The following is a 19,487-nucleotide window of genomic DNA, read 5'->3' as shown; positions in this document are numbered from 1 at the left end:
TGTGTGTGTGTGTGTGTGTGTGTGTGTGTGTGTGTGTGTGTGTGTGTGTGTGTGTGTGTGTGTGTGTGTGTGTGTGTGTGTCTTTGGAGTCACCTTAAATCTTTACTTGAAACAGGTTGAAGTAGAGAGAAATAAATCTCTAAATTGAGCTTAAGTGAGGTAAATATAATCAAGATAAGTAAACTGAATTTTGAAAACACAACTGAACTTAAAGTAGCACGGCAATGAACTGCTACTGCAGACAAACCAATGCAGTCAGCAATCACAAAAGGCATAACTGAATGAAGGGGTTCTTAGAGCAGAAAGGCAGAACCCCACATTTCATAAGACACTGCAAAAATGATGTGGAGAGAGTACAACTGATCTGTCCTTTGGACATCATCGTGATGATATGCCTTATACACAGCACTGCTACCTTTTTCAAGCACGTATTTGTTTTAAATGTTCTCTATCACCTTTCATTAGTTTCACAAAAGCTCTTTCTGATTGATTCATCACTTACTAGATGTGCCACGGAACCTAATAGGCAGTATAAAATGTAACAAGTGTAAAAGACAAGCTTTTGAAGTCATGTTAAGCTGCCTTACCGAATGTCTTCATCTGTGACAATGAAAGCCTTGCAGAGGGGTTGAGACGTGTTAAGCCAAACAGCGGGGTTCTTTTCCACAGCAGCGGAGACTTGCCCTGTGATCGGTGCAGAGCTTGTGTGCAAAGCACTGGCAACAGCAGATAAAAGGGTCTCATCATTACTACCTGGACCAACTCCTGCAATTAGAAACATATATGAGTTAAAGGAAATTTCTAGATGTGCTGAGCAAACCTTATGTAACCTAAAACAACTGATATCTTTATATTCATTTGGGATCAGCTATTTAAAACTGACACAAGCCAAAGCAGCAAAGGACAATAGCATATCTATTTAGTTATTATACACCAAAGAATTAACATTAAAGAAACAGTAACAAAATACCTGAGAATTATAATAAAACTTTAACATAACTTAAAAATACATTTTCCAAAGTATTAAACTTTTTAAAAGTTGGCTACATTTCCACAAGCAAGTTCAATTATTTTAATGATCTAAGTCCCTTCTAAGGTCATATTACACTCCAGTATCCCTATTAATGTGTTCCTAGGATCCTGGAATAGTTTCCCCTGTAGCTGTTTAACATTCATTTCTAGCCATATCTCAAAACTTATCTTTTTTGTGTAGGGATTTCAAAGGAAAAGCCAATGCAAGTATGCTGTACCTGCACCTTTAACAGCTTTTTCAAATACCTAACAAAATATCCAAATTAACAGAATTAAAAACTGCACACCTTGACTACATGTAGGAGACTGGAACCATGGCTACATTTAAGTGCATTGCTTAAAGTCCTAAACTTGTTAAACCAGTTAAAGCAATAATTTCCAAGAGCACAGAGGGATGAGACAATATTCTAACCATGAATTATGAGGATTTTTGAGCAATCCACAATGTATCAAGTTTTAGAAGCCAAAGTTCCAATACTTGAAAAATAATGCTTCTCTAGAAGTTGGAATTAACATATGATATGACAAGCACACCAGCAACTGAGCTCTCCACCCCAGATCCCACTCACTCCTGTCACTGGACCAATGGGCATCTGCTCCCACTGCTACTTGCAGCAGCAGTTTGTGGAGGGAGAGGCAGAAGGAGAGCTGTTGGCTGCTCTTTTGATAAGAGGAGGACAGAAAGAGGATGTGCTGGGGCCAGATGCTGCTTTGAGCAGGAAGCTTGGGACATCCTATCATTCAGCTGCATTTGGTTCTAAAAGCAGAACATGCGTTAATTTACATGATGAACCTAACTAACCTAAAGCCAAAATGTACACGCAGAAAAAAATCTTAAGTAAGACACTGCCCTGATGCATCCCTGCAACATACAAGCTCTTCAGGTACATTTCCTCTGGGTTTACTAAAACCCAAGAGGTACCTCATCCAGCAAGGCATACAGTCCCCAAAGCAAAGACTTGTCTGTCTCAATTATGTCTGACTCCACTGCACCTAACACAGAGCCTGGCACATAGTAGGTACTGCTCAACTGAACTTGGATAATACCTTGAAGACCTTTAGGTAGTTCCATGGTTTTTATAATTTGTTCAGTTACATCTGATGCACTAAGTCCTTGTAGCCTCTTCTCCCAGAAAAGCTGTAAGGCAAAACATCACTGTTAATAGATACATTCTTGGGACAAGAAAGTAGCGCATCGATGCTGTTGAGTAATGAAATTGAAATCATTTCAGTAGTTTCCTAATTTCCCCACTTTTTCCTTACAAAAAGTTAAATGATATTCCAAACATGACTTCAACACATCATAATTCTTTCAAGTTATATTACTCAAAAACTTTTGTTATTCTATGCAACCTATTCACTTGTTACATAAAATAGATATTTATGTGCCATGTACTATATATAGTCCTTTATAAGGTATCTTCCAGAGTATAATTTGAATTTTTTAAAGATTCATTTGGCATGAAAATTTAATGTTATAATTTACCAGGAATGAGAAAAACTATATTACGTAATACCTCTTAATCCAATATTGTTTGGGAAATAACTCCTCCACCTATGTGATTTTTCCAAGACACTGAAGTTTAGCCCTTTAGCATACTTTAAGGGGAAAAGGGCCATTTTTTAATGGAAACTTGCCTAAAATGTCTTACATACTTCCTTGCTTTTTAAACAGGATGTAATGTTCATGAGTGACTCTCTTCCTGTTGCACAGAGCCTGGGTCGCCTTAGCCACTCGGGGGCCCCAGGTCATCCTTCTGGCACCAGTGAGCACACTGAAGTCTCTCCACACCCTCTGGGGCTAGTGAGGTACACAATTGCTTATTCAAACACTAAATGGTCCAGGACAGTTCTCTTTGATTTTATACCCTTCCTACACTTAGTTCTCTCTCCTAATTGGCTATTACTTCTCACTAATATCATTCATCCATTCGACATGTATTTATTGAACTCCTACTATGTGCTATGCTTGTCCTGTGGATGCAACAGTAGATAAGATAGACAGTGTCTTTGTCCTTAAGCCTCATCTCTTTTCTAGTCTGCTTCATATTTACTACAGCCCAAAAAACAGATAAAGGAATTCCTCAGGATTCGATATACCTGTCTTTAACCCTGGATACCCAGGGCCTGTCACGTGGTAAATACTGAAAAAATATTTGTGTGAATGACTGAATGTGGGAGTAAATGGACTCAGAATCAGGATCTTGAGGAACACACAAACCCAAGTTGAGAGCCAAGCTATAGATGTATGACCCTGGACAAGTTCTATAACCTCCAGAGTTTCAATTTCCTCTTCTGTAAAATGTGGAAGCAATGACTATCACATAAGATTACTGTGGAGATTAAATAAAGCAATATATGTAAACACCTGTCACAGTAGGAATAAGGTTCATTACATTTACTTTTAACAAAAGTTGACCACTCTGAGGGCTTTTCAGGCTTATATTCTAACTTCAGAATATATGAAAAGTATCAAATAATCGCCTTCCAGACAAATGAAAAGATACAGTAAAATACTTCTATTTATGGCAGAACAATAATACGTTAGATTATATAATAACCACAATGCTAGCACCAAGAGTAACCTGCTTCACTGTCCTTTGAAGACCTCTGGTATATGGTTAACAGCTCCTTGTATCTCCACACAAATTACATCAGCAGCAGAATATGTGGTCAACACATACGAGAACATGAATATATCAACCGTCATGAGAAAAATAATTAGGTGAAGGTAATAATTAATGAATGTGATAAATGTCCCAAGAAAGTCTGCCTGCTTTTCCTCTTTGGGGAAATAACAATCATCTATGCTTTGAATATCACAACTATAGGAAAAAAACAAGAACAACAAAAGTGCAGTTAATTCCTAATGAAAAAGCATACAGAGGGAGTCAGTGAATATGAAATTAGTAAGTGCTTTTATAATAAAATTATATATATATATAATTTGTAAAAATAACACTGCCAAAAACCAAGTTTGAAAACCTTGTACAGAGATGATTACTAACAAATTACATCTAAAAATTCCAATTATAGATAGCAAAAGTTAAATTGTTTACCCTCTGTAATTTCTAATGTTTAAATTCCTATTAATTTGAAGGAAAAAAACTTTAGAAAGAAAAGTTTTGCAAAATAAATCTTGGATTGAGAAACAAGTGTACAGCTCTAGATTAAAAATCCTGTACCACTATGCGTCATCTGATAGCCCTCAACTAAATGTGAAGTTGAAACTGAAAGGTTGATGAGCTCTTTATAAATGAAATGCTTATGCCATGAAAATGGAGATACATGTATTTATGAATGTGTAAGTGTGTATGTGTGTATTTCTCCCTGCCCCTACCCACCCTGAGAAGTGGGGAGGTAGTGGGAAAGTTCAGAGCAGGAAAGGAGGCTAGTTTGAGAAAAGAAAATATTTAACTGGTCAAGGGTACCACTGCCCTCCTCTCCATCCTGTCCACCACACGTTCAAAGCTAACAAGCTTGCCTAGGTTCCATGAGGACTGGAACCATCTTCATGAGCTAGATGTCTGTTTACATTTCAATGTCCCTAACTCATTTTCTCTACACCCATCTTCTCAGGTTCCTGCTTGTTTTGTTTTGGAGAGGGGGGATTCTTTGTACTTGAAAATATGTTTAAAATTTACACTGAGCAGGCATTATGCTCAGTGAAGGAGTCCAGTCTTTTACATATTGTATGACTGAATCTATATGACAGCCTAAAAAAGAAAAAACTACAGGGATGGTTGCCAGGGATTAGGGGTGGAGGGAGGGTTTCACTGCAAGGGGTTAGCGCAAGGGAATTCCTTGGGGTGCTGGAATTGTACTCTCTGTTTTTTTTTTTTTATAAACATGAACTTTATCCTGCTGATACAATTACCATTTTTTTCCCCAAGCCAATTGCTCAAGGAATGATCAACATGCATTATCTCCATTCTCCCAGGCCCAGTTCAACTTTATTACCCCACCCCCTATTCCATGAATTTCCATTAAATTTACTGTTAAAACTTAGTCAGCTCCTCTCACCAAGTTCTGTGACCTTTTCTCGTTATCTCTGGTCACTTTATAGCCCTGAATGCTTTGGAGGGGTGCAGTGAAAGGGAGAGGTCTTCCTCTGCCTGAAATTAAAATTTCTGATCTACTCATTTATGTATTCCATGTGTTTACTAGGCGATTAACTGTGGTAATCTGGAGTTCTTTTTATTGAATTTCCATTAGAAAACTAAAGACAGAAATATCGAAAAGATGAATCTCCCTAAATTTGTAAGGAGTCCCCCACTAGGACAGCTGTCTTCTCCACCATACTTTCATGAACACTATTGCTTTCATAAATCCTAATCTACCCAATGAAAATCTGATTTCACCTGCCAAATCCAATAGTTTTCACGGCTTAAGCTTGCTGCCTTGTGTGAAGTAAAATAATCAATGTAAGACTCTTAAGGATCTAATATTTGGAGAAACTCCCTAATGTGCTATCCCTCTCAGTTATTACATCCCTTTCTAATCCCCACTAATCAGACCCTCCTCTACTATCATGTTTTCTTCGTCACCCTCCAGTATATAAGAGAACTGGATAGCTCCCATGTGTGCATCACTTTATATTGCCAACGATCTGGGCCATGCCCTATCCAACAAGCCAGTTGATAGAGAAGCACAGGACAGGATTAAAAGTTGTCCAAAACCAAAAAGAGTGCCTAAAATATCATTGACAGGGATAGTGCAGCTTTGGAGAAACCAACTTACGAGAAAGTGGAGTTCACCTCTATACCTTTGCTCCTCACATGAATGTAGGAAATACCTCTAGGACATCAGTGGAAGCACAGCTGCAAGCACTTTATCTATCTTAGAGTCCCAGAGGACAAGCATGATGATGTGTTATAACTGGGACTTTGGCAGACTCTTTCAATGTGCCTTACAAATGATATCCAAAGATGAGGGTGAGGAAGAAGCAGGGGTGTCAAACAACTGCTCATGTCATACACAAACACACATCCCAATTCTGATGTGCTGGGATGTAAGGCTGATCATGTTTATTAGGACCGTCCTCCATCACCCTGAGCTTAATAATACGTACTCTGAAGGGATCTGTGCTCTTCGGAGGAAATCAGAACAGAAGGTTTTATTGGAATAAAGCAGTAGAGAATCAATCCAAATTACAGATACTCTTTTAGTGCCCATTATACACAAAGCACTTTGCTGGGCACCAGGGATAGTTATTACGATAACTGGCAATCAGGCAATCACTGCCCTCTAGCTGCTTACTGTTTGGTGAAAAACTAGCAAAACTCTATGAGGTAGACTGTAATAACTGTAATAACGAAGATACAAAATTCACTTCCAATTTGGGAGAATCTGGAAGGGCTTTTAGGAAGAGGTAGCATTCGAAAAATGTATAAGAATTCTATAGAAGAGGAAAGACTACTCCAAGCCAAGGAAATAGCTTAAGCAAAGGCAGGGGAGTGACACGGAGAGTATGGGCCAGTATTTCTAAATGTTTTTTATACACAAGAATAACCCGGGTGGCTTATTTTATATGCATGTTCTAAGACCTCAGCCCCAGAGATTCTGTTCAGTAGGTCTGGGGTTAGAGAGCTGGCTTTTATTTTATTTATTTAACCAGTGTCTTAGGTGATTCTGATGCAGGCCGGGGATCTCAGTTTGAAAAAGGCTGGTCTGGTCTGTGCTGAGAGAATGGCAGTACACACACAGGGCTGTGTACACTGATCACCGAGACCCCCGAGTTATTCCTGATTCTACCAGAAAATAAACAACACATCATGCTATCCTCTCCTCACAGAGAACAGGAGGAAGATATTTGCCTTTCTATGTTTCACTGCAGGAGGACATGTGTCAAAGTATATTTAAGAGTATACCAAATTATTTAGGTGTAAACAGAAAAAGGGCTTGCCCAAAGTTCTGTTTATGCCCAGGCATATCCTCTTGGTGGAATAAGAGGAGGAGGACCACAACTCCCACTTACCCACTGAGCCCTTTCCTTCAGCCTGGCACTGTGCTCATGGCTTTACATACAGTAATTCGGTCTTTCCTACAGCATTTTGAAGAAGACATCATTGGTCCCACCTACAGTAACTCACCAAAGGTGCACAACTAGTCAGCGGTGCAGCTGGAATTAAAACTCAGGTCAGTGTGATTAAACAGTCCTGATCTTAACAGTAAAAGCTCTGGAAGAACACTTACATGCGTGGCTCTGTGCTAATAGTCATGAAATCAAAGGCAGATGAAAGATCAGTAACTGCTAAGAAAATTGTCAAGTTGCTCTTAATCCATTTACCAACTAAGTAATGCTGTGTAAATTGCCCACTGTAAGTGACTGGTGCCGACGCCTGCCTCCTCCTCATGTAGAATTAAGAGGCCTGGCCATGTAATGTATTTTGGCTAAATATGGCACAGGGTTTCAAGGTGATATCAAGGGACATCCCTGGTGGTGCAGTGGCTAAGACTCTGCACTCCCAATGCAGGGGGCCCGGGTTTGATCCCTGGTCAAGGAACTATATCCCACATGCGTGCCACAACTAAGAGTTCACATGCCACAACTAAGGAGCTGATGAGTCACAACTAAGGAGCCCACCTGCCGCAACTAAGACCCAGTGCATCCAAATAAATAAATAAATTTTTTTTTAAAATTTTTATTTATCTATTTTTGGCTGCGTTGGGTCTTTGTTGCTGCACACGGGCTTCCTCTAGTTGCAGCGAGCAGGGGCTACTCTTCAATGTAGTGCACAGGCTTCTCATTGCAGTGGCTTCTCTTGTTGAGGAGCATGGGCTCTAGGCATGCAGGCTCAGTAGTTGTGGCTCGCGGGCTTCAGCACTTGTGGCTCAGGAGCTCTAGAGCACAGGCTCAGTAGTTGTGACACACAGGCTTAGTTGCTCCACAGCATGTGGGATCTTCCAAGACCAGGGCTCAAACCCGTGTCTCCTGCATTGGAGGACGGATTCTTAACCACTGTGCCACCAGGGAAGTCCCCAAAGTAAATAAATATTAAAAAAAAAAAGATGATACCAAAGATGATAAAAACCAAAGAATTGGTATAAAATATATTCTCTACAAATTAGCTTTCTTAGAATTAATCGCAAATATCGATGACATTGAACAACACATTTTTTATTTGGTGGATAAAAATTAAAGACAGAAACCCGTACTCCAAGAAAACTCTTTCAGATAAGTCACACTAACAATGGAGTGTTAGCTCCAATGGATGTTTCATAAAACAGGAGAGATGGAGTGATTTACGAAGCTTATAGAATGGAAGACTTTTGAGTTTTTTCTGTAAGAGTACTTTTTTAGGTTACTTACGCGAATACCTATTTCTCATGAACCAAGGAAAAGCATCTAGATCAAATACACATTTTCATCCACCATTATATTTAATTTGAAAAGCACTGTGTAGTGTTTTAAAAGAATTCACTGATTAAAAGAAATTGACCTCCTATGTATACTCATGACCTCATCTTGAGAGTCAACTGGACAGTAGAAGACTGAACTTCTGAGTAGCTGAGTGAACGGGACTGGCCTTCAGAGTCAGACCGACCTAGGTTCAAATCCATTCTTTGTCATTTACTAGCTTTATAAACTTAGACAAGTAACATAGTCCATTTCAGCTTCCTACCCTATGGAATGGGACAATAAAAACAATCTCAAATGGTTATGGACACTACATGAGGAGGTTTTATAAACACTTGAAGATAACCCATAGAGAGCAAATATCAGTTTACTACTTAGTTTTACCCATGGCATCTAGCACACTGTTCATCACACAATAGTACCTAGTAAGTAATTGGTCATCTTATTAAAATTAACAAATATAAACACAGCAAAAAGAGTCAGCTCGGAAAGGTGCGTATTTACAAAGGAAGACTGAGACATGCATTCCAGTCTGCCAGTCCTGCCCAGATTTTCAGCGGGGGCCTTCTTGCTACTCTAAGTATCTTAAAACCCCTTCCTTTTCTCATCCAAGCCAGTCTGCACCCCTCCTGGGCCCAAGGTTGGCTGGGAGAACTCTGGTAAGCTACACAGTTTGCAAGGCCCAGTACAAAATGAAAATGTGAAGCTCTTGTTCCGAAAGTTATTAAGATTATTTCATGATGACAGCACAGCACTTGACCAGGCACGGGCCCTAGTAAGGAACTGCTCAGGTCACATGCCCAGGAAGCCAGAGGGATGGTAACTACCGTGCCAGGTGGAAAGGAGGAGAGACCAGCAGAGACAGGAGACCCCCGTGCCGTGTAGCAGTACTTAGGGAAACGCTGTGGTATAATCTCATTCTGTGGATTCCTTAAAAGTAGCAGGGTAACAGAAAATTGTTCTGGCCGTATCTACGCAATAACAAAGGAACCTTCCCCTCACTCCGCGTCAAAACAGCCCAAGGATTTCTCTTCCCTCGTCACTCCTCATTTGGAGGACTGGAGAGAGGACCCCTGCCAAAGCCTCTGCGACTGAGCTGTACGGTAGGAAGAGGGGAAGCCCAGGGAATGAGGAAACCATAATGGGAAGAAGGACAGAAGCCTAAAGAGCGATGAGAATTTTGTTCCATTTAAAGTACAGTGAGTGGATAACATGGAAGCTTTTCATTAAGATTTCCTGAAACTGTAATTTTCTTGTTATTTTTACTCCATCCATTTCCATCTTGTGATGATAGTAGAGCCCTTAGAGAAACCTCAAAAGGCTTGTTTCAAGAACAGAAGGTAGAAAAGAATCTGGAAACAAAAGACATTTCTGTTCCTCAGTTAAGCAAGAAGGCAAAAAACTCAAACCAGTGGCAGTAGCCTACAGCTGAGTCTCTCAATCTTGGCATTATTGATGTGTCAAGTTGGATAATTCTTGGTTCTCAATGTTTAGCGACATCCTTGGTCTACACCCACTAGATACAAGTAGCACCACCCCAGTTGTAACAGCCAAAATGTCTCTGGACACTGCCAAATTTCCCCAGGTATTTGGGGTCAGGGCGGGAGGACAAAATCAGGTCTGGCTAAGAACGAGGGGTCCAGAGAAAGAGAAAGGGGAGAGGAGACAGGAGGTTTACAGTGGCAGGGGCCCAGATCTCACAGCTGAGACAGAAGGGAGACCCTCCCCTGGCATGTGCATCACTACACCAGCCCCTTTCTCGACTTTCAAAGAGTTCTCTATCCCAGCTCTCCATTCCCGGGCCTTACCAGAACCACACTAAGTGGCCTGGAGCTGGGTGCCTCTTTCGTCACTGCCAGACAGCCAGGGGGTGAGTAAGATAAAGCAGAAGTGGGAGAAACACTTCTTACCTTAAGAGTTGAAATTGAACACACTTCCTGATAGAAACATGGTTATAAACAGTAATTACTTTTAGTAATTCAGACACACTTTAGATTTAATCGTCTTTTATGGGCTGGTCTAGGACACTAGAACCATTTATAATATCATTTCTATTGGAAGATGTGGAGTTCCAAATGACTGAAATACGACATTTTATATCCCAACCTGTAAGCTGAAAAGCGTCTGTGTGTACAGATTTTAGAGGGAGTTCTCTATTATTACCATAGGATCAGAGACCATAGGTATGTGCAAAGATGTCACTGACTACTGAGAAAAACACAGCTCCATTCAGAATGACTTTAGGTGTTCAAATATAGGTATGGTAACAAAAGAGAACCATGGGTTGATCTTGAACATTTTAACTTCCACAAATTCTTAGTATGTGGCTATCAGTAGGGCCTGGCCAATATTAAATTAAAAGTCCATGGAAAAAGCATCCTGCCAAACTGAGCCATACCAAAACTTAAAACTTAGATCTTCATATAATTTTCATATCTTGTCTCATATTACATCTTCCCTTCCCTTTTGAAATTATAATCTCCATTAGAAAAAATCAAACTGACTACATAGAACACACTGAGATTTCAATAATGAAACTAAACTCATCTAAAACTGCTATATATCCAAACTTCTATTTCTTATTGCTCATTTTAAATACCACAAGCTGAATATTAGCTCCTAAGCCAAGAAGCCTGTAATAATTGATTCCACAGCTGACTAGAAACACCAGCAACTGAAGCCTAAAGGCCCCAAATTTCTTCAGTTATCCTCCCTGCCCCACAGATCGCCCCTGGACCATTTCGCCCTTCCTTTACTTTTCTCCTGTCTCAGAGGAATAAGTATCCTGCTGTCTTTCTGACAGCTTCTCTACAATGATGCTTGGTCATATCTTCTCCTGCCTCCTTCTGATCCCGCCCATCAATTTAAAAAGTCCTCCTCTCACACTTTCCATTTTACCCCTTCCTCTCCTTGGAATTCTTTCCCTGAAGTGACAGATACACTGGAACATGGCTAACATAAAAAGTGTCCTTATTTAACTACATCTCCCTCAAACCATCTGTCTTCCTCCTTCCACCAGGAGAGAAACTTTCTTAGTTCCTCACCTTCCATTCATTCTTTCCTTCTAACCTCGACTCGACTCCTACTATTATATTAACACTCACCTGCCCAAAGTCACAGTAAACTTCTAATTATCAAATCCAATTCCTGATTCAAGCCTCCTTTGCCCTACTTCACTGTTGCCACTGCCTGCTGTCAGAAGACTTAAGACGAAAGTCTGCCTTTCATGATGCTTCTCTGTATGTTTCTGTATTTTCTATTACTGTTAGGCAACAAATTGACAAAAGAGTTCTAACAAAACAAAAGACTTCTAACAGTAATTATCAAAGAAATAAGACTATAAGCAAGTTTTCTAATAAAAACAAATATTTAAAACGTATGAGATGAAATATACTGGGCCTTCCCTGGTGGCGCAGTGGTTAAGACTTTGCACTCCCAATGCAGGGGGCCCAGGTTCAATCCCTGGTAAGGGAACTAGATCCCGCATGCATGCCGCAACTAAGAGTTCACATGCCACAACTAGGAGTTTGCATTCCACAACTAAGGAGCCCGCCCGTGTGCCTCAACTAAGGAGCCAGCGAGCCACACCTAAGGAGCCCTTGAGCTGCAACTAAGGAGCCTGCCTGACACAACTAAGATCTGGAGCAACCAAATAAATAAATAAATAAAAATTTAAAACAAAACAGAACAAAACAAAATAACTATCAACATTAAAAAAAAAAGATGTAATATACCTTTTAAAGTATTTGAGCACAGAAGTGTTAATACTTTGCAAAGTAGAAGAACCAAAAGTTACCTTTAAAATTTAACTATTTTATGAATTTTAACTTGCACAGTCTTCATCTCTGTCAAGAGCATGATGCGAGACACTCAAATTTCATGGGATGAATTTGTGGCTAAGTAGAGTAAATACAGGGTAACAGGAAAACCACTGGTTTGGAAGTTTAATGCTTTGGTCCTGACTCAACCATTAAATAGATGTGCTGTCTTAGGGAAGTCACTTAATCGCCTTTGGATGTATTTTCACTAGTAAAATAGAAATACTAATAACTGCCTTATCTATCTCAGAAGATAAACACTGATAAAAAACGAGGAAGTTCTTTGAAAACATAAAAGTTTTATTGTATCGTTTAGAATATTTTCCAATGTTAGGATTTCATAAATTCGATGAATATCTTATTCACTTTTCTCAGGCTTTTGCTAAATCTAATCAAAGAACAAAGGATCTTGTCATGTATTTGTAGACTAAACCAAAACCCCAAAAATGTACACTTTATATTCAGTGATTCATGAAAAGCTAAATATGCAAGACACTGGGTTAGGGCTACACAGAAGAACAATGTTTCCTGCCCAGAAGGAATTTGCTGCCCAGTTTATAAACTGCTCTATTTTAAATCAACCCCATATGATATCTGAGTTGCTAGTTTTGGTCAGCAAAAACAACTTAACTTAAATACCATGGCCTGCAAACATCAAAAGACAAACACGAGCTACCCTTTTATTTTGGGGGAGTGGGCTAGGAAGAAAGGGCTAGATAATGACATGAAAATTATTATGTAAATCAAGGAAAAGCTTGACTCATGTGGCTGTGCAAACTACAGTGAGATCGCTTGTGAAGGCAAAAGATAACAATTTGGGCTGGAGAGGCTGGAAGGATGAAGCAAGAGGCAGTAGAGCTGAGGAGGATGGAGGTGCAGTAACCGTCCGCTGCAGCTGCTCGTCTGAACTCTGTCATGAATGCCACTTCACTTACACAAAGTTGGTAGGTAATACTTGCCAAGTACCTGAAAAGGTACTGTTACCCTAAGATAACCATGGAATAAGAATACTTGCTATGAGGCCTATAAGTTTTTCATGTGCTACTCCCACAGGAAAAGTTGTAACAATTTTCTTATTAATATGTAAGTCCATATAAGGATGTAGCTATGTTCCTTTATTTCTCGTATGTCACATTTCCACACAGTTGAAATTATGTGTTCAGTGTTTGTTTCCCTTATTAGATTGAAAGTTTTATAAGGAGAGGATGCATGACTGATTTGTGTTTGTACAGCACCTGTAACAGAAGCAACAATATACTCTGTTTAATAAATGAATTAATGATTTCAAAACCCACTCAAGTGCAAGAACTTTAATCTCTGATAGAGAGCTATCACTAGTTGTTTATCAGAAGAGAGGTCCTTCAGAAGAGCTTCCCTGAAACTAATTTCAATAGTATAAAGTAATTCCTCATTTTTATAGTGGGACATTAATAGATACTATTTCCTTTTTAATATCAATAAATCAAGAAATAGAAGTACATACGTACCATTTAAAACATGACATTGAGCAATGACTAGAACTAAAATCAGGTTACAAATCCTCAAAATTATCAGAAGTATGAATTTAAGTGGAAAACCCAACCTCAGAACAAAAATATTAATACCAGAAAATGACAATAAAATATTAAAAACAGTATATAAATAGAATGATAGAGTCAAGACCAAACATATCTATAAAATCAATAAATATAATGGTCAACTCAGCTATAAAAGAAAAAAAGACCCTCAGATCAGATAGGAAAAAAAAAATCAGCTGTATGTTTTATGGAAAAAAAAAATTTCTAAAAATAAAGGGACTCAAAAAGCTGACAATAAAGAGTAAAGAAATAGAAAGCAAATATAGACAATGAGAAAACAAAGATTCCAATACTAGAAAATTACTTCAAGGCAGTAAGTGTCAAATAAGACAAAGCTTAACCCATTATAATTAACTAACTTCCATAAAATAAATATTATCTTAATAAATTTGATGATAAAAATAGTTTGGTTTTCCATGGGGAAATGTCCATGTATAGACTGAGTTCAAAACTTGTTAAGAAAGCTCTCCCCAAAACTTCATTCCACCTTTCACCTAGATACTACCAACATCAGAGAAAAGAGGGTATCACAGATACTACAAACATTAAAAATATTACTAGAAAATATTATGAACATCCTTATATCATTAACTTGAAAATTATGAAATGCACAAATTCCTAGAAAAACATGTTCTCAAAGTTGGTATAGGAACTATGAATATTCATCCATGTACTCATTAAATAAATTGAATCTGCAATTTCAAGGCCTCCCACTTAAAAACAACAAATTAGGCTGAGATGACTTCACAATTAAGTCTTCCAAACATTTAAAGAAAAGTACCAATCTTCCACAAATTCTTCCAGAGAATATTAAAAGAGAGATCACCTCCCAGCTTATTTTTACAAGGCCAGCAAAACCTTGATACTAAAGCTTGAGAAGAAAATTATGAGAAAAGAAAAATGCACATCACTCTCTCTTGTGACTATAAATGCAAAAAATCCTAAACAAAATAACACCAAATCTAAACAGTGATAACACAACATGACCACACTGAGCTTAATCCAGGAATTCAAGGTATGCTTAAAGGTTTTTCCTTTAAGTCTTGCAATTTACCACATCAACCAATCACTGTAATTCACCCTATTAACAGAAAAGAGATCATTATATCATTTAACTAGGTAGGGAAAATAATTTGATAAAATTCAATACCCATTCATGAAAAATATTCTTTTTTTTTTTTTTTTGCTGTACCCGGGCCTCTCACTGTTGCGGCCTCTCCCGTTGTGGAGCACACCCTCCGTACGCGTAGGCTGTGCGGCCATGGCTCACGGGCCCAGCTGCTCCGCGGCATGTGGGATCTTCCCGGACCAGGGCACGAACCCGTGTCCCCTGCATCGGCAGGCAGACTCTCAACCACTGCACCACCAGGGAAGCCCCATGAAAAATATTCTTAGTAAACTAGGAATATAGTGAATTTCCTTAATTTGACAAAGGTTATTTACCAAAAAAGCTACAGCAAGCATCATATTTAACGGAGAATCATTAAAAACGTTCCCTTGTGTTACAATAACAGACAAGGATGTCTTCTATCACTTTTATTCAAGATCGTATTAGCATTCCAAGCCAGTGAAATAAGACAAGGAAAAAAAAAACAAAGGTTTAAGGACTGGCAAAGAAGAAATAAAACTCTCATTTGCAGATGATATGTTTGTTCATGTGCAAAGTTGGAGAGACTCACTATCTAATAAATGAATTTAGGAAGATAACTGAATACGTAGTCAATATACAAAATTCAGCTTATTTCTTCATATTACCGACAGATAACTAGAAAAATTTAAATGTAATCAGAATAGCATCAAAAAACATCAAATATCTAGAAATCAATTAAAGATGTAAGATGTCTAGACTGAAAACTATAAAATCTTAATGGTGGGATATACAAGGTTAGTGAATTGTAAGACTTAATATTGTAAAAATGTTAATTCTCCCCCAAATTGATCTATAGATTTAAATCCTGGCAGGTTTTGAAGAAGACTGGACAAGCTGAGTCTAAAGTGTACGTGGGGGACTTCCCTGGTGGTCCAGTGGTTAAGACTGCACCTTCCAGTGCAGGGGATATGGGTTTGATCCCTGGTCAGGGAGCTAAGATCCCACATGCCTTGTGGCCAAAAAAAACCAGAACATAAAACAGAAGCAATATTGTAACAAATTCAATAAAGACTTTAAAAACAGTCCACATCGGGCTTCCCTGGTGGCGCAGTGGTTGAGAGTCCGCCTGCCGATGCAGGAAACACGGGTTCGTGCCCCGGTCCGGGAAGATCCTACATGCCACGGAGCAGCTGGGCCCGTGAGCCATGGCCACTGAGCCTGCGCGTCCAGAGCCTGTGCTTGGCAACAGGAGAGGCCACAGCAGTGAGAAGCCCACGAACCACAAAAAAGTAAAAAAAAATAAATAAATAAATAAATAAATGGTCCACCTCAAAAAAAAAAAAAACTTTAAATAAATGAATAAACAAATAAAATAAAATGTATGTGGAAATGCCAACAGTCAAGACTAACCAAGATAATCTTAAATGAAGAATAAGAAAGCTGGAAAACTTACACTACCAGATAGCAAGACTTTTTATAAAACTACAGCAATTAAGAGTGCAGTATTTAGAAATAACAAACAGACCAATGAAATAAAACAGTGTAGAAACAGATTCACATGTACAAATAGGGCAAAGGAGCAGAACAGACCAAAAACAGACTTTCACAAGACTTTCACACTTACACATTTCATTTATGACAGACGTGAAAACACAAAGCAACGGCAAAAGAATGGTCTTTCAGTAAATGGTGCTGGATCAATTGGATATCCATATGGGAAAAAAATAAGTCTACCTCACAGCATACACAAAAGTCAATTCCAGATGGATCATAGACCCAAATGCAAAAGTAAAACAAAGCTTTCAGAAGATGACATGGGGAATATATTGATAACCTTGGGGTAAGCAAAAATTTCTTAAACATGTCACAGAAATAAAAGGAAGAGACTGATAAAGTATATCCTTTACTTTTTGTAAATCATCACTGAAGTATTACATAAAGTGTAAAAAAAATAAGTATACAAAAAAAAAAGTATACAGCTCACTGGAGTTTCATAAAGTAAACACTCATGTAACTACCAAGCAGATCAAGAAACAGAATATCACTAGCACCCCAGAATCCCCCACCCCACACCCTCCCAGTCTCTATTCCACCTCCCAACGCTCTTAAAATTATGAACTTACATTTACCAAAAAACGCCATTAAGGAAGTGGAAAAGGTAAGTCACAAACTGGAAGAAGATATGTGTGATAGATATATCTGACAGAGTACTGATACTCAGAATATACAAAGAACTCCCACAAGTCAATGGAAAAAAGATAAACAACATAACAGAACAATGCATAAAAAAGTAGGCACTTCAAAAGAAAAGACATCTATGCAGCCAATAGACATACAAACAGTGCACAGTATCATTAAATACCAAGGAAATGCAAGTTAAAACTGTAACAAATACACCTAAACACATACCAGAATGTTCAAAATTTTGAAGACTGATAATACCAAGTGCTGACAAGAATCTGAAGCAACTGCACACTGTTGGTAGAAGGGTAACTTTGTATAATCACTTTGGAAAACTATATGGTAGCATCTAATAAAGCTGAACATATGCATACTCTATGATCCAGCACTTCTACTCCTCTATAAGCTCAAAACCAAAAACACATACTACAATATTCACTGAAGAATATCCATAATAGCCAACAAGAAAGACAGAAACTAAAATAACAGCAACAGAATAGTCAATGCAGGGAACAGAGAAAAAGCAAATATCATACAAATAAAAAATTTCCCTATAATTAATAGATTCAGAGAGGAAAGAGTAGAGGTTGTATCCATAAAACAAGAACGGCAAAATTTTATATACAAAAGCCAAGAAACAGCTGCTGGAAATTAAAAATATGATCACCAGAGCTTCCCTGGTGGCGCAGTGGTTGAGAGTCCACCTGCCGATGCAGGGGACACGGGTTCGTGCCCCGGTCCAGGAGGATCCCGCATGCCGCGGAGCGGCTGGGCCCGTGAGCCATGGCCGCTGAGCCTGCGCGTCCGGAGCCTGTGCTCCGCAACGGGAGAGGCCACAGCAGTGAGAGGCCCGCGTACCGCAAAATAAAAAAATAATAAAATAAAATGATCACCAAAATAAAATTTAAAAAAAGGACTAAAAGTAAAATCAAGAAAATATCCCAGAAAGTAAAACAACAACAATAATAAGATGGAAAATACAAAAGTAGAAATAGTAGAAAAAGTAGAAATAGATGGCTAATACACAATTCATACAAAGAGAGAATGGAAAGTTAGGGGATTCAGAAGAAAATGGGAAAAAAATGACACAGGAAAATTTCCCACGCAAAGGATAGTAGTCACGTCTATCACCTACTAAGTGGCTGGTGAATGAAAAAAGGCCTACAGGCACATATCAGTGAATTTTTAAAAATCATAAATATACCAAACTTTTTAAGAGAGAAAAAAAAAGACCATAAAAGAGGTACAGAGATTGAGCATGGCACTGAATTTCTCTTTGGCAACTCTAAAGCTAGAGAACAATGAAGCAATGCCTTCAGAACTTCAGGGAAAATGATTCTCAATCTAAGATTTCATACCCAGACGAACTTGGTTGTGTCCAGCTGGAATAAAGTTTATTTCCAATGTGCAGGTTCTCAACTTTACCTCCCATTTTATTTTATTAGAAAGCTACTAGAGGATTTGTCACAAACTGAAGGCATCTACTGAGACAGAGGAGGACAGAATTCCAGAAAACAAACTCCCCACACAGAAGCACAGTAAAGAAAATCCTCAGAGCTACAGCTACACAGCAGTACCAGAGAATGCATTCAGACTGAAGAGAAGGAGAGGTGATTCCAGGAAAGACACAAGAAGGAACGCCATGGATTTCAGCATAAGGAAAGTATTATTGATGGTCACGTGGCAGAAACAAGCACGAGCAAAGATTAACTCTGTTATAAAGAAAACGTAGCATACAATTCTTAAGACTGACAACAATAAAGAATTCTGATGCTGATGATACAAGACATTACTTGCCATAACCATGAATAACTTTCAGTCATAAAAATGTAAACCCTGACTATTTATTTAACCTATTTAACTAAAAATGTGATATAACTATGTTGGGAGCATGAAGCAGAGAGAGAACTATGTATTCATGTACCATTGTGGGAAGTCAAGAAATAATGTCTAAAATTAATAAAGAAATAGGATAATAAGTTTATTATTCAGAAATACAGAGGTAATTATAAAGGGAAGTGACCAGAATTGAGATTAAATGCTTCTGGAAATGGAACTAAAAGACACAAAAAGTAGGAAACTACTGTGATGAAACACAAGTTTTTAAGTATGGATTTTTTTTTTTTCATCTATATTCCTACGTTTCTTAGAGAAATACAAAAATCTCAAAAAATGCCATGGATCTACCCATATCGGTGAAATATTTTTAAGTGATCTAGAGAAATATATGATGATTAAAGGTCACTATGAATGAAAAACCTATGGATTCATTAATTTTTTTTAAAATATTCACATTGGGGCTTCCCTGGTGGCGCAGTGGTTGAGAGTCCGCCTGCCGATGCAGGGGACGCGGGTTCGTGTCCCAGTCCGGGAAGATCCCACATGCCGCGGAGCGGCTGGGCCCGTGAGCCATGGCCGCTGAGCCTGCG

The 19,487-nt window shown here is 38.6% G+C and overlaps 1 protein-coding gene across 1 annotated transcript in view; it reads right to left on the bottom strand.

Moving 5' to 3' along the window:
- Positions 1 to 19,487, bottom strand: part of MBD2 (methyl-CpG binding domain protein 2) — a 79,507-nt gene that overhangs the window by 8,120 nt on the left and 51,900 nt on the right. The window contains exons 5-6 of the mRNA XM_007471664.1: positions 2,080 to 2,170; positions 588 to 765 (exon numbers count right to left, since the gene is read on the bottom strand). Of these exons, the coding sequence (XP_007471726.1) occupies positions 588 to 765; positions 2,080 to 2,170 (269 nt within the window). The remainder of the gene's footprint in view (positions 1 to 587; positions 766 to 2,079; positions 2,171 to 19,487) is intronic.

The sequence above is a fragment of the Lipotes vexillifer genome, unplaced genomic scaffold (assembly GCF_000442215.2).
Source record: "Lipotes vexillifer unplaced genomic scaffold, Lipotes_vexillifer_v1.1 scaffold195, whole genome shotgun sequence".
NCBI classification, from domain to species: domain Eukaryota; kingdom Metazoa; phylum Chordata; class Mammalia; order Artiodactyla; family Lipotidae; genus Lipotes; species Lipotes vexillifer.
This window is presented reverse-complemented; position numbering and strand designations above follow the sequence as displayed.